The 21934-nt window shown below is 36.7% G+C and overlaps 2 protein-coding genes across 3 annotated transcripts; one reads left to right on the top strand and one right to left on the bottom strand.

Moving 5' to 3' along the window:
• Positions 1-581: 581 nt before the first annotated feature.
• Positions 582-16215, top strand: LOC133528762 (uncharacterized). Of its 2 annotated transcripts, XR_009801051.1 has the most exons (5): positions 582-725; positions 10001-10287; positions 10933-13162; positions 13833-14116; positions 15621-16215. XR_009801051.1 is itself a non-coding variant. In XM_061866221.1 (3 exons), exons 1-3 carry the CDS (start codon positions 13093-13095, stop codon positions 15675-15677), a joined length of 411 nt encoding a protein of 136 aa, XP_061722205.1. In that variant the 5' UTR covers positions 12987-13092; the 3' UTR covers positions 15678-16215. The 2 variants fall into 2 exon arrangements, 1 of the variants encoding a protein (XP_061722205.1); XM_061866221.1 differs by lacking the exons at positions 582-725; positions 10001-10287 and having other exon boundaries at positions 12987-13162.
• Positions 16216-16943: 728 nt separating this feature from the next.
• On the bottom strand, positions 16944-20963 carry LOC133528761 (tachykinin-like peptides receptor 86C). Its single transcript, XM_061866220.1, has 4 exons — positions 20784-20963; positions 20299-20495; positions 18700-18845; positions 16944-17882 (listed from the first exon to the last, which is right to left on the bottom strand). The coding sequence occupies exons 1-4, from the start codon at positions 20883-20885 to the stop codon at positions 17770-17772; spliced, it is 558 nt and encodes a 185-aa protein (XP_061722204.1). The 5' UTR covers positions 20886-20963; the 3' UTR covers positions 16944-17769.
• Between the last annotated feature and the right edge of the window lie 971 nt (positions 20964-21934).

Raw genomic sequence — 21934 nt, 5'->3', positions numbered from 1 at the left:
ATGGAAATGATCACTTGACTTTTTGTTGCATCTGTCATCCCAATGGGTATTTTTTTCTTTTCATACGATTGTCATCTTGGACACGCCCCCTGATCAGTTGCCACCATCCTCATAAAATTTACCAGAGACGATTCCCATTCTGATTTTGACTATAGGTGTCCTTTTATTTCCATACAGGACGCTCGTCTAGTTTGCCTTTTGGAGATTGATAGTTTTTTTTATGTCTTTAATAAATAAATAAATATTATAGGACATTATTACACAAATTGACTAAGTCCCACAGTAAGCTCAATAAAGCTTGAGTTGAGGGTACTTAGAAAACGATATATACCTATATAATATATAAATATTTACAAATACTTAAATACATAAAAAACACCCATGACCCAGGAACAAATATCCATGCTCATCACACGAATAAATGCCCTTACCAGGATTTGAACCCGGGACTATCAGCTTCGTAGGCAGGGTCACTATCTACTAGGCCAAACCGGTCATCGTGTCTTTCCCATCACGGCAACATTGATTGTTTTTATTATTACCTTGTCTCTTCACGTAATAAACTAATAAATATAGATTAATGCTACTTTATATAAGCAGGTGTTCTTATGAAGTAGAGGTTGTTCAGGTTTATCGAAAGCGCAAAACGATCACCATGTCGTTCTTTGGGAAGCAGTTCAAGAAAGTTAAAGCTGAAAATACTTTGGAGGTCATTGGAAAACTAAGTGAGTTGGAAAATACGTAAAAAATATAATTATCAACGATAATTTGCATCAAAAAAACAGCTGAGCTGCATATAAATAGTTAATTGAATTCTCAGTTAGTCCTTTAAAGGACCAGACTGAAAAAAAACTCTTAATTCAATTCCAAATATCCAGTAGGTACAAGAAAAAAATACATAAATATGGCTGCCCGTAAAAGGGTAAAATAACATAATCTTATCCATTCTCGACTCCAGTATAGGTGTTGTAGGGTATAGTGGGGCACAGCGGATCACTTTTTATATGAGCTCTGGTTACAAAATATTAACTTTAAATTGTATCGTTTTCTTATCCTAGTCTATAGTACCTTTCTCGTATCGAACTTTTAAACCGAATAAGAAAAATAGCTGCAAGGAAGCTTAAATAAGTTTTTGGCAAAAATTCATTTTTGGTACAAGCTTTTATCGCTGACTGTACTTTTCTTTCCACAAGTAACTAATACTCAACGAGACAATTCTAAAAACCCCAAACACAATTAGGTTACGTTGTTTTATCACAGAGTTCCTATGGCCACTTCCTGTCTCCATCATCAGATCATCTCGATGGTACCATAATATTGCATTGTCACCCGACTTACATATGTATGCAAATTTTCAGCTTCATCGGAAATCGGGAAGTGGGTCAAATTTAACTTGCAAGATTTGATTACAAACAGACAACGGTCAGGTAGTATAGTCAAGTTAAGAAAAAGTATGGAAGTAAGTCGTGTAGTCGTGCTTTTTTTGGATTTATTAGATGGCGCAACTAGATTGATTCCCCCGAGTTGCACCGTTTCTATTATGTACGGAAGACCGTTAAATTTTAGGTATAAACTATAAAGTGCCGTAATTTTGGAGTAAATTAAAAGCTATTAGGTTCAAGCTAAGTAGTGTATAGAGAACACCTTGGTGCATAGTATATCTTAATTAAAAAGATGTGCAATGTATGATACCCTAAAAAAATTTTTTTTTTCGATTGCGGCTCGAGGATAAGTCAGTCGGTTGGTGCAATCTCAAGTTAAGCTTTTTAAAGCATTATAAACATTCAGTTAACTTTGCACGCCTGGGCAAATTATGGAACATGTATTTTTAATTATTTTGTACATTGTGCTTCGGGGGAAATTAAGAGAGACGTGAAAATTTTAAAAACGGTACTTATCTAAATACACTACATTTGCACTAAATAAAAAATAGATTTTTTTCACCGGAAGTTTGTCAAAAAGTAAATAGAATTAATCGCAACGAACTGCAAGCGAAGGTGGTTGGCAGCACGTGGCGCGGGGCGCGCGGGGCGGGGAGATAGCGCAGCGCGCAGCTAGGGTTTGCAATATCCGACAATTTTTCGGATCCGGATACATAGAAATAGGATATCAAGTGAAGCGGTTATTGGGTGTGGGTAATTTCAAAATAAACACCAACGCTTACAAATTACTAATTATATTTTAACAAAAAAAAAATAATGGGAAAAAAACTGAGCGGAGGTCGTGGTAAGGTCCGTTAGGTTATCAATAAGCCTGTCTGATTTCACTGACGTAGTAGGGTACTAACGACTGTCAAACTTCAAAAGTGCGACCAAAAATGAAATGCAAGTTTGTGCGTAAATTGTCTATGTCTAAAAAAAGTGATGTCATGCTACAACATATTAATAATCTATCGGTGTTTGACTGCTTTATCGACTACTTATTCAAATGTGTTTGATTGTATAAAAAAATGTTATACGAGTAGGTATGAAGTCGCTTCCCTTATGGTCATATAGGGCCCAAAATGTGCCTATGAAACCAGCATCATATTTTAGTATGTTGTTAAGCATGTTATTCTGACTAAAAAACCATCGGGAGACAGTTTCTAACGTGGTTAAGTCACCAGTTATGACGTCATCAAAATGGCCGGTGCCGTGTTCAGAATATTGCGTATACCACAGCAAGCTTATCACATGTAAGCTTGTGTGGGGTGTCATAAAAAGCAAAATTAAATGCGCTACAATATGGTTTATACATTTGACCTTGTAAATACCATAGTTTGCGAGAAATTTTAAGTTTTATTTAAATATTTCCGAAAAAAAATCCGTTTTTTGTTTTCATCAACTTTACTAGTAGTTTTACAGGAAGACATTGTATCAAGATATGAATGCTATATTAATAAGCTATAAAATTCCATTAAAATTTTGAAAATCGGTTTATAAACAAGCAAATTACACTATTTTTGTTCCATACCGGATGACACCACCAAGAGTCGGATGGCTGTTTCAATACAATTCAATTCAATTCAATTCAAATATACTTTATTCATGTAGGCCTAGCAACAAGCACTTATGAATAGTAAGACAGTATTACATATAATTATCTTAATCTAATTATCAGAGCAATTTATTGATGTTGTAAATATTATTCCATATATAATACTAATGAATATAATTCATAGATCAAATTTAATACTAAAACTTGCACAAAATATAGTCATACAAAAAAAAAATAAAAAAATGTATAAAAAATACTAGTCTAGATTGTTTCTAGAATAAATTCTAAATGTCAAACAAATATAATAAAAACAACAAAGGAAATACATGCATTGGAATATCCATTTCATCATCATTATTCAAATATAATAAATAATTAATCATTTCGAATCACAATTAATCCCACGTTGTTTTATCATTCATGTAGTCTTGTGTGGTATAATAAGCTTTAGAAATAAGTTTACGCTTTACATGATTCTTAAATTTATTAATTGGTAACTCAGTAATATGGTTTGGAAGTTTATTATAAAATCTCACACAATTACCCATGAATGATTTTTTAATTTTATGGAGCCGAGTGAAGGGCACGGCGAACTTATGTTTATTTCTAGTATTAATATTATGAATGTCACAATTTTTCTTAAAATCGGCAATATTTTTATGCACATACAGAATATTCTCATAAATGTATTGACAGTGCACTGTCATGATGTCAATTTCCTTAAATTTATCTCTCAGTGAGTCTCTATGGTTCATTTTATATATTGCTCGAATAGCCCTCTTCTGCAGAACAAAAATGGTATTTATATCTGAAGCACCACCCCACAGTAAAATACCATATGACATAATGCTATGGAAGTAACTAAAATATACTAATCGAGCTGTTTTTACATCAGTTAACTGACGGATTTTGCTTACTGCAAAAGCTGCAGAGCTCAGTCTATTCGAAAGAGTAGCAATATGGGGACCCCACTGGAGTTTAGAATCTAAAGTTATACCAAGAAAAACTGTACTATCAACTAATTCCAATTCCTCATCCTTCACAATGACACTTGTTTTTACATGCCTTACATTACTAGTGACAAACTTAATACATTTAGTCTTATTCTCATTTAACAATAAATTATTAACATTGAACCAATTTACTACTTTTGAAATAGCATCGTTTACATCATTGTAAGCTTGTTGCTGTCGTTTGACTTTGAAAATAAGTGAAGTGTCGTCTGCAAACAATACTATATCATGGTGGGTCTTTACAAGGAATGGCAAGTCATTTATGTAGATAAGGAACAGGAAAGGTCCCAATATTGACCCCTGTGGTACACCCATAGAGACCAATGACCCCGGTGATCGCTGTCCAATTTGCAAGGCAAATGATGTTTAAGTAAAGGTAACTTGCTGAACGATATTTATAGTAAAGTAATATTTTCGATAAAAGTATTATTATCAAAATTAAGGATACTGAGATCGTTTTATTGTAATTTACTCCGGATCTAGCTAATTAAAGTTACACACTAATTAAACAAAAATATTTTTTTTTACGTATTATTTTGTCCCAGAGCATGCACCTTCGCATGCGCAAAGCATAGTGTATTTAAATCCGTGTCTTACTCCCCCACACCCTGTACAGCGTTCTTTGCACTTGCAAGACAATAGCTCCTTGCAGAGGTGTACGCTGGTCCATCATTTTTCTTTCGCCAAGCCTAGTTGCAAGAATCTTGCATTTTTGGGTCGCTATTCAGGTAAATTGGTCCCAATGTGGGTCTGTTAAGCCCTTTTTATATGCTGTAGGAGAGCATCCTGTTGAAGGAATATACTCGATCGCTCTGGTTTTTCCTAAACAAGATCCTCCTCGCAGTATTTACATTACCTATTTGTGTCCCTATTGGGAAGTTATATGTAGGGTTTGCAATTAGAATATTGTGATATTCTAATTATTCGAATATCCACCAAAATAAATATCCGAATAAACTGATTTAGATAACACAGAAATAACGTTTTTAACTATGTTTTAATACAATGATATCACCCCAACTAATTTTAAATGATTACTTGATTACTATAATAGCTAACATAATGTTATCTCTAAAACCGTACTTAATAAGGAGGGTTTATATCTGGATTAGCTGGTGTATAGTTGGAAATACATCCAATGCCTCACCTCGTGTTCATTCGTCATGAAATACTAACTATGAAAGCAATACTTACTTACTTCACTGGATCAGTGACCCAAAAAGAATATTGGCCTTTGATACAAGAACAACGTCACTCTGCTCTATTCTGCACCACTCCACGCTAGTTGGATACTCCGAGGGCGTTTTAGGGCTACATCGCTCCTGCGGTATATCTTTTCACAGCCCGATTCTCTCCCGTCCACTCCAACTCCAAGTGACCAAGCCTGCGAAGTCGTGCTGCTATAATCTCGCTAATTATATTGGGTGCCGCAACTAGCTACTCTAGCTCCCTATTTTTCCTACGCTTTCATCTTCTCTATCTTCATCTCTGATAGGTCCCAGAATATTCCGCCAGAATTTCGTCTTCTTCACTAAGAACTTGTTCTTTTTTTTCTGATTCAGAGTCCAAGTGTAATACTTACCGATGTCATTCATCAAAATCTAATTATTGTCTTATAGACTTGAATCATGGACAGTCTACTGATCAGCTTGGACACTAGAACTCGGCGAAGCGCTGCTGAGCATCTTAGGGCATTTTGGATTCGAACATCTATCTCCTCTTCCCGATTACTTTAGGTAGGTCTTTTCTTTTCAATCTGCGGTGGCAGCATGGTTCTATTTTTATCACTTGTCACTATGCCCTTCATGACAAATGATAAAGAGCCGACCATCTTAGCCCTATTCATTTGGAGATATTCTAGTGGTTGATTATCAGACCAATTTTCTCTCCTTCCTACTCTACTATCCTAGCCTTGGCCTTCAGGTTGCTTTTGTTTTGAGCCTATAGCCCCAAGTCATCAGGATATCCAATGATCTAATGTTTGCATTAAGCAACATTCGCATTCATTGTATAAAGTTACTGCGTGACACCTGTATGTACCTATCAAAATTGATGTGCTGTTAGTATTTGAATTGATTAAATATATGAAAATACTATATTTAAATGACAAAATGGTATGAAATTATTCATAAATTTCATTAGAAAATTGTTCCGGTTATAGGTCAATAACCATATTTAACGGATCCGTAATATCCGGATCTTATGACCCGATATCCGGATCTCAAATCCTACGCGCAGCGATTGTTCCGAGACAGTTTGTTTGACACTTTTGACGGGCAACGAGCACAAATCATTCTTCTGGCATTAAAACGGAACTATTGTTTTAAACAATCATTGAGTGAACTAAGTAGTCTAACGTTTTCGTAAGTATATGGAAAAATGCGATTTTTCGAATTTAACAAACATTGAGCGTACCTGTATTTAATTTGTTGACTGTCTGTCTGCATACTCAGAAACCCTACTATTTTTGCAGTATATGCCACTACTCGTGCCTCAAGAGCCGTGCTTCGTCGGTGCATCTACGCGCGTTCCTTCTCTTGCCACTAATCAGGCGCTTGTCGCTTCTGTGTATTTATTGCTCTACGTTTTTGGTACTTGATTACAAAACTGCATGTTCCGTATAAAAATGCCAATTTTTTATGGGGTGCGAATGTAAACAAAATCAAATGAATATGATTGCATCAATTTCCAATAGTATTAAAATTTCCCCCGAAGTACAACGACAGTAAAACATGAAAAACTACTTTCCGGGTGTCGCACCTTGGTGCGAATTTGACATTGGATTTAGATATTTTTTCTAATTATTTACTCAATTTGCACCGAGTACATTACTTTCCCCAGACCCGCAATGGCCAAAATAGATTTTTTTTAATGTTGTTTTTTTTTTACCTGTTCCGTAGCTTAAATTAACATAAATAACACGTGCGAATTTAGATATAAGTGTTGTAAAACGTACGCCAAATTACACCGAGTACACCTTTTTTCTCTTCTTAGTTATAACCATTACATTATTTTCAGCCGATTTCACCCCTTTCCGGGGGGGTGAATTTAGTAACGATTGTATAAAGTTAGATTTTTAGCCCATACAAAACAATCCGTAGTGATTTTATTAGTCCTTAGAATTAGTTCCTGACTTTAGTGAAATTTGAGTTAATTTGACCGTATTAAGGTGAAAGTAAATAAAAGCTTGTAATAAAATAAAATAAGGCGGAATTAAAATAAATATCATAATCATAATCATAAATCATTTATTCGTGGTAAAGCTTAATTTACATACAGAAGTATATATATTAAAAAAAAAAACAAAAAAACGAGTAAGTTCCACTGTTATCCATGTAAAAAAACAACGTTGGGCAGAGACGGTAGCATAGTTATACACCAGGCTATAAATTCTAAAATAAAATAAAAAGTGAAGGGTCAAAAATTTAGGCCTATTCTGCGCTCATTATGTTTTAGTAGCTAGTGTAAGTTAAAACGCATTATAAATAAATAAATAAAATAGCCTTTATTACTCAGATAGGGTAGACTTATTTTTTTTTTACATTATATTATATCTCGCAACTCAGTTTGCCTCCTGGCAAAGGCCTCCTCTAAATCTCTCCAGTGGTTCCTGTACATAGCCGCTCTTCTCCAAAACGATCCCGCTGTTAGCGTTATTTCGTTTTCCCACCTGCAGAACTGTGGGCCTTTCTTGCAACTATATCCTCTAGGGTATCAGTTTGTTATTTCTTTGCTCCACTTTCCTTCTTTAGAGCGCATCATATGTCCTGTCCATTTCCATTTTAATTGGTTTATTCTATGTAAAATATCTGTAAATATGGTATTTTCTCTTATAAATGTCAATATTTCTCACTCTGTCCCTTCTTCTAAGTCCTAAAATGCTCCTCTCCATTATTCCATTCTGACATGACGCAAGTTTCGCTCTGTGTGCTTCTGTGAGAGCCCATTTCTCACATCCATACGTTAGACATGGAAGTATGCAGGTTACGGAAGGTGGAGATAAGGAACGAAATCTCCATGTACCAAAAAGTGTCATCAAAAAACTTGAAATAGGTGGCGCTACAATACCTGTACTTGAACAAAAAAATCAAATCATAGACAGCGCAATTCACTCCGTCAATAACGCCTAGGTTCTTAGCTACTCTAGCGCTACTCTGGCGAGATTTGGAACTATCATTTATAGCTACATATATACACTTTTGCAACAGTTCTACCATAAGAGATGCCACTCCTCTTAATTCCACACTCCATAATGCAGGTGTTAAATACCTTACGTTTAACTGACATGCTAAAAGTCTTTGTTCTTCATTATATACTTTAATGACCAATATGTTTTCCAGCCATTTGTAATTCTTTTGTCCACCTCCTTGGTCATTTGGTCTACAAATGAAATTATTTGGCCTAGATAGATATAGTCTTGTACATATTCTAATGGTTCATCGTTGACAGTTATGTTTAGGGGTTCATTGTTAGTTAAGAGTTTTGTTTTATTACAATTCATTATAAGGCCAACATTAATGCTTTCTTGACATTGTTCTCTGACCATCTGTTCTAGGTGATTCTTTCATCAACACTAAGTTAAAACGCATTACGAATTTCCGTGCATATGTCGAAAGTTTAAAGAGCTATATGTACTGTAAAAAGTTGTACGATACACGTGCGAATAGGTAATTCGCAACTCGTGTCGATTTAAAACACTCCCTCTTCGGTCATGTTTTAATTTATCACCACTCGTTGCGAATTTCCTATTTTCTGCACTTGTATCGTAAATAAGTATTTCAGCACACCAGCACGTAAAGGCTCTCTTGATTGTTCAAAAACTGAGGAGAAAATTACATTTTATCCACAAGAGTACCAAAGTACTTTCTTATGTTGGCTGGCAGACATGACTTCTAAATGATGAGTTTGAATGATAAATATTTGATAACGTTGATTTGGACTTGATTTGATTTGATGCTTTAAAGTTAGTATTTTCCTTATGTTTGTGTGGTGAAAAAAACTGTGTTTAATTAGGTGGCAAAATTTGTTTAAACCTTGTGACTTGAAACCGCGCAACATTCAAGATTCCATTTATTTATCACTTGCAACGCGCTCGTTGTTTCATTTTGGAATATTTCGCTTGGTCGGCTATCAATATTAGCATGAGCGGTTAAATAAGAACTTTGCCCCCTTTTAAAACAAATAACTAGCTACTAGAAGTATGAGAACAAATTAAATTATTTTGAGTAAATGATGGGGCGCCAATAAGGCTTCCCTAAGAAATGCATATACTCGGAAAAAAATTGACCTATGCCACCGTGACACGCCGGGGTCACGGTCACGATGGCATAGGTCTAATTTTTCCAAGCTTAAGTAGCTCAACCACTTGCCGTGATAGCAGTGGACGCTGGTTCGATTCCAGCTTGGGGCACTGGAGACCGTGTTCACTTTTTCTGATTTTTTTTCGCCCTACCTAATATGATTGTTTTAAATGGTCGGGCAGCAAATTTACTTGTATTTCTTATCTCACTAAGCTTGGCTGAGAATATTTCAATTTCCAAGTAGCAGTGTACTATACCTGGTTAGGTTAGGCTGTGATGATACCATTGTTACCAAATCAAGAGCCCACACCTTGGAGGAATCCAGTGATTCCAGGGAGTCAGTACTCCCAAGTCACAGGCTTGACCTAGTTCGGGAAGCAGAGGCTCAACCCCATACCTAAATGTGTTACAAACCTAATACACCTGTTTCTTGTTCATAAATTGTATAACATGAAATGTAATGTAAGGTTTAAGGCTGGTTTTAGTGTCATGCGGACCGTCACTACGGATCGCTCCGCACCGGACCAATATGTATTAAGTTCAGGGAACGTTTTAGAGTTAGGTTGACGGGTCCGCGCGGACGGCGACATGAATTTCATTCTAATAGTCGGTGCGGATCACTCCGTACTGACGGTCCGTATGACACTAAAACCAGCCTTAAGCAATAAAGATTTATTTTATTATTATTATGTGAGTGCTCTCCTCCTCCAGATCTCTCCGCGCAGACCGTGGCTCTCCTGCGTAGCCAAGACACCGTTACCTCCTTCACTAAAAACGCCGACGGAACCCTCCAGTACGTGGTCAAAGACAGCACCGGTAAGGTGGTCCTGGACCAGAAGATCGTCCTTTCAACCCTCTCCGACTATAATAGCCCTGATGGCATGGAAATCAAAGTCAAGTTTGAGTTGGCAGGCGATGTTTTGAAGTCGGAGATGCACTTGCCTGATGGGAAGGTCGTAAATATAGATAGATATTTTGAAGCTAACAGCTTGAAAATGGTGAGTGGATTATTTTTATTTAGGCTGTGTTTATAAATTGAAGGTAGAATTCCTATGGAAATTCACCAAAATGCCTTCAATACAATTTATTTTAAGATGTACGAAGGATTACTTAAGTAAGGATTCCTACGTTTACTATCTCCAGGTTTAAACAGTTACCGCGTGTTAAGGATGACTCACTTCACTCTAGCGTGAGTCATCCTTTAGTGGAATGGTGCAAGTGGTGTAATTTAATAGCCATTCAAATTTTTTTACACAATTGTTAATCGTGGCTGAATGCTGGATGGATCTGTGCCTTCAATGCCTATAACCTGTCAAAAAATACAACATGGCAGACGAATGTTTGAAATGTCGTAATGAAAAACATTGTGTGTAAGAATATTGCAAACTCGGACCTTTAATTCCCCCCTTAATTTAATTTAATTATCACCCTCGTTTCCAATGTCTCATTACTCGTTGCATAATGTACTATTACCTACCTAGCGTATTTTCACACAAACAATTTCAAATTCAAATAATTTTTAATGGCTTTCCATAGATATGTAATACTCAGACACGTATGTAACCAACAAGCTTAATATCTTCTTCATAATTTTAACTAAACACTTAAGTTAGTTGTAAACCTTAATTATTATCTTGTTTCAGGAATTGTACCTCCAAGGTGCCGCCGAAAAAGCCACAGTGTATTACGAGGTCGTCTGAATAATTTTCACATCATTATTTTACTTTAATTTATTAAATGATATTGTTTTACATAACATAAAAAAAAATGTTTTATTACTCTATAACCTCATACCAATCTTGTGAGGTCGATGCCGAATTTATTCTCCGAGTTGCAAAAAAATGACCTACATTTTTATCGCCTACAATCTACATCGATATAGATCTAACGTTCATTGACAAACACCGCAAAGTAGTGTTTTGTTAAAAAATAACCCATATTTGCTTTCCTTGACAACAATCTAAGGATTAGAAAATAATTACTCACAGTTCCAAAATAAATTCCAAGTACCGACACCGACCAATAGGAAAAATGAAAAGAACAGTCATCGATAGTTATAATCTTATCATGTGCGATATCTTCTTCTGATAATTCATACACACCTTAAGTAATATTACAGTTCTCATTGACCTTGTTTTATATCGAGAATGTACTTATTGCTAAAGCTAGTGCTTGGCATACGTAGAGAGACGCACGTATATATGTATTCTACTCACATTCCCCTGACTATACCTATTCGCAAATTCCCAGGAGATTCGGCTTAGCTGTTTTTTATTGTAGATGGAACTTTGTACGAATTACACAGTCACCAAAAATTAGATGCTCATAAAGCAGATTGCTCATAAAGCAGATTGCTCATCAGAATGACAAACCTGTCCTGATTTAGACACTGTCTGACGGAGATTTGTAAGGAGGCACCTGATTCCTGTCATGGCAATTTGGCGGAATTGCTGCGAAACTGCTCTGGGGCGCTAGCCAAGATGACAAACGTAATCGTACATCATCCGTGCAGTTAATTAATGGCGCTTACGCGTTTTGGTTGCGAGAATCACACTCTGCTTCCAGAGTTTGTAGCCGAAAACAACTCATGGCACAAAATACTGGTTATCTGTGCTGGTTCCATATGTAGTAATAATAGTTCAATGCATAATACATACATCGGGGTTTTTGGTGCGGCTATGATTTCGTGTAAGTATTTATAACTTAGTTTATTGTAAAATAATTAGCAAACTATGAATTAAAAATAAATGAGCTCCTAATATGCTCCTGATGGTAAGCAATCTGTATGTACGCCTGCAACTCCAGAGGAGTGACATGCGCGTTGCCGGCCCTAACACCCCCCCGTTGAGCTCTGGCAACCCTATACTCACCGGCAGGAACATGACTTATTTGGCTGCGGTTTTCTGTAAGGTACTTCCCCAGTTGGGCTCTGCTCTATCTAGATCTGGAATGACATTCGCGGTGCTGTGCCCTACCACACAAAGCGAGATGACATTCACAATGCCCATATTTCTCTTTTTTTACCTAAAGTAAAACATTCCTGGACCAAAAACCGTTACATATACGGATATATCGTGACTTTCACCACGACGTGTGCCTTGAATCTTATGGTCATGTCATTAAAGGTTAGATTTGATTTGACTCGTAGACTTTGATTTGGTGGTGGTGGTTAGTGGTTGTTTTGGTGGTGGTTGACTGGTAGAGAATGCCTCAAGGCATTAAATCCGCCTATGTACGTTTTACTTGTGTTTGTGCAATACATTTTAAAATAAATAAATAAATCTGCGCGTCCTCCGGATTGCAAGTAGCACGCTCTTACCGCTAGGCCACCAGCGCCTATTCATAAGTATAACATCACTAAAATGAAAAGTAACAATTACTGATATTGTCTTCGATTACCGCCATAGTTAGTCATGAAATAATAAACTATTCTTACGGATTAGTAACAATATATTATATTGCGTATAATGAGTTTATAACACATATATATCGTGTGTATGTGTATCATGTCGTTGTATATCGTGTATTGTATATTTTTTTATATATCGTTGGGATATCTAATTAAATAATTTGCAAGAAAGCGAAGCATTATTAGATTTAATTGGTATTATTGAGAGTTGAGACACTTCTTTAGACATTCATTGCAAATTGCCACTTATCTACAGATAAATACTTCTGTACTTATCGTTAAATGAATCTAATATGGTAGCAAAGATATATTGATTATTTTGAAGTAGTATATATAGGCCACATAAAAAATTGTGAAACATTGAACTGATTGCGGGCAGTTGAAGTGTACGAAAATGGCGTTCTACGGGAAAAACTACAAGAAAACCAAGTTTGAAAATATTGATGAGCTCTTGGAGGCACATAGTAAGTGCATTTTTAGTATTTGTTCTGTACGTTACAATAAAAAGGTGTCATTTTTTATGGCAATTCACAGTGACGTATACTTTGTTAACCCTGCAGCAGTGATGTTCCAGCAGTATTAGGTTTTTTTTTATACCACGTCGGTGGCAAACAAGCAATACGGCCCTCCTGATGGTAAGCAGTCATCGTAGCCTAAGGACGCCTGCAACTCCAGAGGTGTTACATGCGCGTTGCCGACCCTTTAAAAACCTGTACACTCCTTTTTTGAAGAACCCCATACTGTATACCCTTGGGAAAATCTCTGCAGGGAGCTCATTCAACAGCCGGAACATCCGCGGGAGGAAATTCCTCTTAAACCGTACAGTGCGCGCTTTAGGATTTAGGGTATGAGGATGAACACCCCCTGCCGACGGCGAGCGGAGCAATGCGGGTTAAAAAAAAAGAAGATTTCTATACCGATTTCTAAAGACATCTCTGGAGTTGCGTTCTTTTACCATCGTATTTTCAGTCAGTTTCTGTACAAAAAGTACTTAGGTTGGCTGAAGTAGCAAGACGAAAACGAACGTTTTCGAGAAAATACGATAGCAAAGAATTGTTTACTATATCTGTAGTAGGTACCGTTCATTGAATAGGCCGCAGGTCTACCAAACTAAATATTTATTGAAAATTCCAGACGCCCCCGACAAAGTCCGTGGCTTAATCAAGAGCACCGACAGTATCTCCCGTTTCGAGAAAAACGCCGACGGCTCCGTTCAGTACATCGTCTCCAAAGATGGCCAGGAACACTTCAACCAGAAGATGACTCCAGGCGTAGAGGTCGACTTCACGACTCCCGATGGCATCAAGACTAAAGTCAGCTGTCAGATCAACGATGATAGTGTGCAGACTGTTATGACTTTCCCTGATGGCGGTAAACTTCATATGGACAGGGTGTTTGAAGGCAATACCATGAAGCATGTAAGTAAAAGCATATAAAACAAATGTCAAAAAAAAAAATAGAAACCTTCTTACACAAATTAACTAAGTCCCACGGTAAGCCACTTCGAGCAACACCGGGACGGGAGACGGCATTCATACTATTTCCCCTCTGCCGAAGCATAGGTACAACTGTACCTATGTCGGTGCATGTTGTGTCTCGCCCGTACACAAAAAGAGATCGAGGTGTGCAAGATTTGTCTTTGATGTGTGTCATTTTCTATGTATTTGTGTCGTCATTACAGATTGGATTTTGTATGTAGTGAGTGAGAAGTGCGACTGTGTGTACGTTTCCCCTCGCAAAAAATGGCAGAAAGATTTGTACGGTAAGATTTCGCTAAGACTCCTCCCTTCCGACGACGTGTCGGAAGCCGGTGTTGCTCGAAGGTAAGCCAAGAAGTACGGAAGGTGGAGGTAAGGAAATAAATCTCCATGTACCAAAAAGTGTCATCAAAAAACCTTAAATAGGTGGCGCTACAATACCTAGAATACTTGAACAAAAAAATCAAATCATAGACAGCGCACTTCACTCCGTCAATAGCGCCTAGGTTCTTAGCTACTCTAGCGCTACTCTGGAGAGATTTGGAACTATTATTTATAGCTGACAGCTGGACACTTTTGCAACAGTTCTACCATAAGAGATGGCACTCCTCTTAATTCCACACTCCATACCAAGAAGGCCAGACTAGGCCAGACCGGTCGTCAAAAAGTAATTATAGGATTGTGACAATTCAAATTAGAAACGATTTTTTACGATTCTCGATTAAATCTGTAAAAGACATATGGCCATATATATTATACATGTATTCGATTCTATTCAGCAATGTAATGATACTATCGAAATTTTAGGGTAAAGTTACGTCCTTTTCGGCATTTGTAGATTTTAAAACTATAATTTGGATATAAAACTTAAATTTATTAATTTATAATTATAAAAACTTAAATATCTATAATTTGAATGAAAAACCTAAATTTCAACCCATAAAAAAAATTAATAGGTACCTAAAAAAATAGCATACATTCAGATCCACAGCGCAGGCTTCGTCATCTTACAGAAAGCATCCACCTTAGGTTTTGTCAAAATAAAACGTGCAAACGTAAAAACATATATGAATTTAGCTGTAGGTATATATATAAATGAGTTCTAAGACATCAGCATCACGTTTGACTGCCTGCACTGACTGCAGTATTTTTTTTTTAATTCTAAGTATTTTTTCAAACACTGTCGCAGATCAATAACTTCTTAGATTGTATCAGCCAGACAAGGAGCGGTAATTTGGAACGTAAATTTCATCAATTTTGTCATTTGTTTTTTCGCTAGTCAAACAAAGGCCAAAGCCACAAAAAGTTTCAGAGCGAATTAGTTTGCAGCATTTTTCCTGACCCACAAGGAATTTCAATTGATTTCTCGCCGCCCCTTGTTGCGCCGGTAGAATACAAAATTAATTTTTAGGCTCATTTAAATACAAATAACTCTTTGTTCCAGATCATTTATAAAGAAGGTACCGACCTAAAAGGTACTATCTTCTACGAGCAGGTTTGAAGAGTTTAAAGCAAATTTATTACAAATAACATCCCCCGCAGTTACATATTCCCATGAGACGCGAGGCGAATGACACGGCAAACAGCTAAAGAAAATGTTTACACTCCATCTAAGCTTACTTAAACCAACTGGAAAGGAACAAAGTGAGACAGTGCCATTGTAAACGTTATATTTTCATAGAACCATGGGCAACTTTGTTTGGAGCCTGGTCCAAAAACCAACAGAAATGAGAGTTAGGTCATTACATAGGTATTTCTATGTCTTTCATTTCGTTCTATGGGCACCAAGATTTCCCTAGGTAATAAGGGTGACAACATTTTGACTAAAATACCAATATCTCAGTTCTGCAATGGAGTTCCGCTTGGTGCCCAAGAACGAAATGAAGAACATAGAAATACATTTCTAATGACCTAACTCCAGCCTAACTCTCATTTCTGTTGGTTTTTGGATCATTTTAACGCATAGCCGATGTTACATTAATTTATAGTGGGCAGCAGAGTAGGTTACGTTTCAGTAACAATAAAGTGCTTGAACTAACCACACGCGTCCGTCTCTTACCTTACACCTCATCCTCACAATTTTACCTTATCTATTTATTTGAATTGTCATTCAATTCGCCATGCGTTCCCGTCGTCAATTTGATATAAATGTGTGTAACTGTGAGGTTACACATAAGTACGTGCTTTCACTTGAGACAGAAAGGTTTTGAGTAGTTTTTCAAGTCGATCATATAATAAAAAAATGCACGTATTTGTATACTAAGAAAACAACTGTATTTACATATTAATTTTATTTAATTAATTAAATTATGATTTTTAGTACCATTGTTTTATTTTAATAACAGCCCGGCTGCACTCACGATAAATAAATTAGATAGTTAAAACAAATCTTAAGACATAGTTACGTACAGTGTAATACATATCCTATAGCGATACTCCAGTGTTGGCCCAACGTTAATTAGAATTGAAAATTAACCATTACAAGTTGAACCGTAAACCATAAGCGACGGTTACTATTTACAGCTCAATTTGTAATTGTTAATTTTTAATACTTTCAATTCTAATTAACGTTCGGCCAACACTGCCATACTCAAAGGCCGATTCTAATTACACATTTTGTTAGTGTTGATCTTGATAATGATACGACCTTGACACAACTTATAGTGCACCTCACGCGCATATCTAATTGCGAGCGAGATACGTAATGACACGAATCATTGCATTTTACACGCACTAATCAGCGCGAGCGATTGTCAAGAACATTTTGTAAATCATAATTGGACTTCTAGTCTATGTGCCAGCACTCTTATGTTCAAATACATCTACTTGCGAGTTTAAGAGAGTACATATAAAAATATTTTCTTAATATTATACCTAATGGCATGATATTGTCTAAAGCCAACATCAACGTTGATAAGATTAGGTCTTAAACTTACCAAATGACTAATTGATAAGCCAGAACTTTACTTTTACGTAAAGATTTATTCGCATGCATTTATGTTTTGTTTGTGTTTCTATTATAGGCTCGAAAACCATTTAATTTTCAAACCGGTTACGTTCATTCACCCAAGAATGAAAAGGGTTTAGTTCCTGTTTGCAGTTATCAGTTAAAGAATTATTCAATTGAGATTGAGTTCAATACCAGTTCTTCCTTCGTTCTTTTAGAACGAAAAGCCGGTTAAATAGAAAATTTCAAAGCATGATAGAACGAGTAAGCCATAAAAACTCTTTGACAGGTTATTTGTACAAAGATACAAGCAAATCTCGTCCTTATGGTAAACGATAAAGTGGGACCTTTGACGAAATTTTGACGCATAGGTATTTTGAATGAACGAAACACATTGTTTCGGTTGTAAAACTATATTAACAGGTATATTAATACCGGTTTCGAGCCCTCTTCTAGAGTTCCGAAGTCAACTAGGGACCCTTAGAGCTTAGATATAGAAACACAGCTATAATAATTTAAGCCACTGGGTATAAAATAACGTAAAGCATATGCTGCCAGAGCGCTCTCCCTATAACCATCTACAACTCCGTTAGGTACGCCTACGTTTTGTGGCCCTTGGGTTAGAAATTTTATCCGGGTACTAAGTTCACGCATCAGTCTCGCAAATCTGCTGCGCGTCGTCAACTGATCCGTCTGCCAATGCATCCAACGAAGGTTTTTGAGAGTGCGACACGAAGGTATCCATAGTTGTCCCGTTACCTGTGGAAGAACGTACCAGTTAAGATTGTACCAAATTTATTAGCAACATAAGACCGTCATCACTGACTGCATGAAGTATTTCATTCTACGCTAATCAGGTAGTCATACTCTGGTTTCTTACTGTCAAGTAAAGACAGACCTTGTGGTATGCAATGTTAGCCGAACGTTAATTGCAATTGACCAATAACCATTACAAATTGAACCGTAAACCGTAACGGACGGTTACAATTTACGGTTCAATTTGTAATGGTTATCCTCAATTGCATTAACATTTCGGCCGACACTAGTGGTATGCTTGAGGTAGCCGGCACTCATTTTTAACTTGGTAAGTGTTTTTTAAGGTTACTCCTTTGCTGCTTAGGTACTGCTGAAAAGTTGACTCGAGCGATGTCACTATAAATTTTATTGACAATATAGGGAGTAATGCTGCAATGTTCCGCCGCCAGAGGCAGCATTAGCACAAATCGTAAACGATAGAGTACCTTATATATACTATGCCTCAAACAGTTTTTTGACAGAATCAAAAGTTTTCATAGAATCTTTGTTACGAATAAATATGACATTGCTGCATCAAGATCAAAGCGCTTCGTTTACAGTTTATGCTAGTGCTGCCTACGCAGAGTTTTGCGTGATATTCCCTATGGCCTTGCCGTCCTAGCCGCATTGAAATTTCAATACGTCACTTAATTTATCTCATCAAAGAGATTAACAGTGACATCCGCGTCAACTCTGCAGCCACTCTGCTACAATAACGCTGTAACAGCAATGCTGCTGCTGTCGCCATCTGAATGTAACCTTGAGAACAAAACACACGTACTTAGCCCATTCTTCCGACTGGCCGCGATTGCCCTGGAGTTGTCGTAACGGTCCAGCTGGTTAATCCCGACTTTCCCATGCCTTTTGTGGCTGCCCGGGAAGATTCTAAAGAAGCATGTTAAGATTTGATTGAAGTGTCGTCTGAAACTGAACATAATTAAAGGCTATAGTCGTGTAACGGAACAAAAAATGCCTCTGAAGGTTCAGGGGCATTTTTTGGCTATTAGGTAATAGCCAATGAATATATTCTATGTTCTGGTCGTAATGATAGTTATTAATTTTGTTTTACGATTTTTTTCATAATTTTGTGACTGGTTAAAAAGTTAGGAGGGGTGGAGACACATACTTTTTACTTTTGGGGCGATTATTTCCAGAAATATTCACATTGTCAAAAAATGGTTTTTGGAGGCCTATATTCATTTTTAAAGATCTATTTAACGATAACTCACACCATCGGGATAAAGAGAAAAAAAAATTGTAGTTTCTGTTTTACCGTTCTGTGAGTTCTGTCGCCATGCATGATTTATGTATCCATGCCAATTGCAGCTTTCTATTAGTTTAAACGATCACGGAGCAAAGCCGCGGACTGACAGACAGACGGAAATGGCGAAATCATAAGAGTTCCTAATTGATTACGGAACCCTAAAAATATAAAGGTGTTGTTAGTTTGTAAATCAATAATAATCGGAAAACTGACCCCGGAAAATGATTATAAAAGTATAAACGAAACTAAGTATAAAAGAGTCGGACCATTAAAACAAAAAAATATTACTTTGCTCATCCGCGAAAAGAAAAAATATATATATCCGCAAAGTAACGCCTGATTCTATTCATTAGAGTCGTACCACGCTACGTTTTCACGATTGAATAGGAATATGTATGCATTATTACTGCCAAGCATGTGCAAAGTTAGCGAGAAACCACCAAACAGAACTTGCATTATTCAAGTGGCCTGAATTCTGTCATCTACTACAATGAACAGCTGACAGACGGCCGGATCTAGTAATAAGAATTGTTAAACTATAAGTAGAGCATCGAATAGGTACTATTTTCCAGAGCTAATTCTATGGCCTCTTATTATCTAGATATAAGCGCGGTATAAGTTCTACTAAGATCGGACACAGAGAAAGATCGTATCATGCAAATTCACGCGTACTGCGGGGGATGTTTAATGCTGTGCTGGCAAGGTGACGCGTCGCGCCATTCTGTGCGGCACAATTTCACCAGTTAGCTCATCATACAAGCATTAAAAAAAATCCCAAGAATTGAATATGCATCATACAATCTTACAGATGTAGTGCATAGAGTCAAACTAATATAACTTGACAGCGATTTTGATAACCCAGACGGTGCACGGGTTATTTTTAAACTTCAATTGTTTTTCATCGTATTTTCTCAGAAACGTTCGTATTTGTCATGCTGGTTCAGTCAATGTCAGTACTTTTTATACCGAGACTGACTGAAATAGCAAGATACGTTCGTAAGTTTCCGTGAAAATACTAAGCTGTACCCTGTGTCCGATCTTAGTCTAACTCACCTTTATTTGGCATGAATCGGTCATAGTCTTTGTAGTAGTCTAGTATCGCTGTGTTGCACTTACTTGGGTAAAAACCAGAAGTAAATCAAAGGGTTCAGCGTTGAATTCAGCATGGCCAGCCAGTAAAGACAGATGTAGATGATTCGCGAGTGTTTGTAGAGCTTCACCCAAGGCCAGAACCCTTCAACTAAGAAGTAAACATGGAAAGGAAGCCAGCCAGCCGCAAATGATGATACCACGAATATCAGCATTTTGATCATCTGTAAAGTAAGTCAGATTTAAGAGAAGGAAACAATAGTAGATTGTGTCACAAGGGATCAAAATGACATATTTACGGCGTGGACGTACATTGAAACTTGCATGAAACGAAAGTCTAGAAGGAATCCCGCGCTCTATTCTAATTGAATAAGAAACGTTGAATTAAAATAACAATGGTTGTGCATTTACTAGTATTAATATTTTATGCTCCCAACAAAACGTCCTAGGACAGAAAATGTATACTTCGAACGGAAAATAAATTGTTCATTAGTTCAAAAAGTAATACCTACCCTTTTACGATCCTCCTGTATTTTACACTGTGCATCTATACGTTCACCAATAACTCTGGTGTTCCATAGCAAATTGCAGATGCAGTAATAACAGTAAACCATGGAAAGAATAGGCAGGACGTACGTGAAGATCAAAAATAATATGTTGTACCTGGAAAAAAATATCGACTGTTGGCCAAGGCAAATTAAAGTTTTCACGTATGTATAATAATAGTAGTTTATTTGACTGCTACATAATAAAAGGCATTAAAATACACGAGTTTGGGTTTAAGAAACGAACCAAGTGAGTTTCTTAAAAAGATCACACGCGTGTTTTAATGCCTAATTATGTACAGTTACATACACTATTTTATCTACATACATACTACAACTTTCTATGATATATTCACTAACCCAAATTACAGCCAACGTTGAGCATCTTTGCTCTCTTGGTGGAACTCGCGGATATGTGGTGGCGTCACCGAAATATTTTTATCGCTCATTTTACACGCACCTTTTGCAATAGTTACTTTAAAAACAACAAAACATATTCATTTCATACTTAAACCGAATCAAAAGATAACTGTACGTCAAATGGCGGTTAATGAAAACTTTTTTTCACGCATGTCACGCATTCGTTTTTTTTTTCATTCTCAGACAAACTAGATTCGGGGGCTTATTTCCGTATCATTCGATACTAAATAACATGCGAGATATGTCAAAATTGTAGCAATTGACATTTCATTTCGAACAAAAAGGCATCTCGACTAATATTAGAATAGAGGTCAAATCGAATGGTTTTTTTTCCCCGAGATGTTCCAAATTTGAATGTATAACCACATCGATTTTGATGAAGACCTGTGTTGTGGGTTCTAGACGATGATATATATAATATATAGTTATATATATAAATACTTATATACATAGAAAACATCCATAACTCAGCAACAAATGTTTGTGACAAACACAAATAAATGCCCTTACCAGATTTCCAACCCGGGACCTCCTACTTTATAGTCAAATTTACCACCGACTCGGCCGGGAGACCGTTAAATGATGATGTTAAATGTATACTATGGCGTTCTCTAAGTCACAGGAATTCTCGTATGCGCGTCGGAAGTTACTTCATGTCAAATGTCATAAAAATAGTTTTTTTCGCGGAAATCAAGGTT

This window comes from Cydia pomonella, chromosome 20, assembly GCF_033807575.1.
Source record: "Cydia pomonella isolate Wapato2018A chromosome 20, ilCydPomo1, whole genome shotgun sequence".
NCBI lineage: Eukaryota > Metazoa > Arthropoda > Insecta > Lepidoptera > Tortricidae > Cydia > Cydia pomonella.
This window is presented reverse-complemented; position numbering and strand designations above follow the sequence as displayed.

What these genes read in the sequence shown, in the direction of transcription:
- LOC133528762 (XM_061866221.1), top strand. Translation starts at nt 13,093, where the DNA reads ATGGCGTTCTACGGGAAAAACTACAAGAAAACCAAGTTTGAAAATATT. An exon ending in TGAGCTCTTGGAGGCACATA is followed by an intron (nt 13,163 to 13,832) that starts GTAAGTGCATTT and finishes TGAAAATTCCAG; the next exon opens with ACGCCCCCGACAAAGTCCGT. An exon ending in AAGGCAATACCATGAAGCAT is followed by an intron (nt 14,117 to 15,620) that starts GTAAGTAAAAGC and finishes TCTTTGTTCCAG; the next exon opens with ATCATTTATAAAGAAGGTAC.
- LOC133528761 (XM_061866220.1), bottom strand. Translation starts at nt 20,885, where the DNA reads ATGGTTTACTGTTATTACTGCATCTGCAATTTGCTATGGAACACCAGA. An exon ending in TACTTCTGGTTTTTACCCAA is followed by an intron (nt 18,846 to 20,298) that starts GTAAGTGCAACA and finishes AATTATGTTCAG; the next exon opens with TTTCAGACGACACTTCAATC. An exon ending in CAGTCGGAAGAATGGGCTAA is followed by an intron (nt 17,883 to 18,699) that starts GTACGTGTGTTT and finishes GTTCTTCCACAG; the next exon opens with GTAACGGGACAACTATGGAT.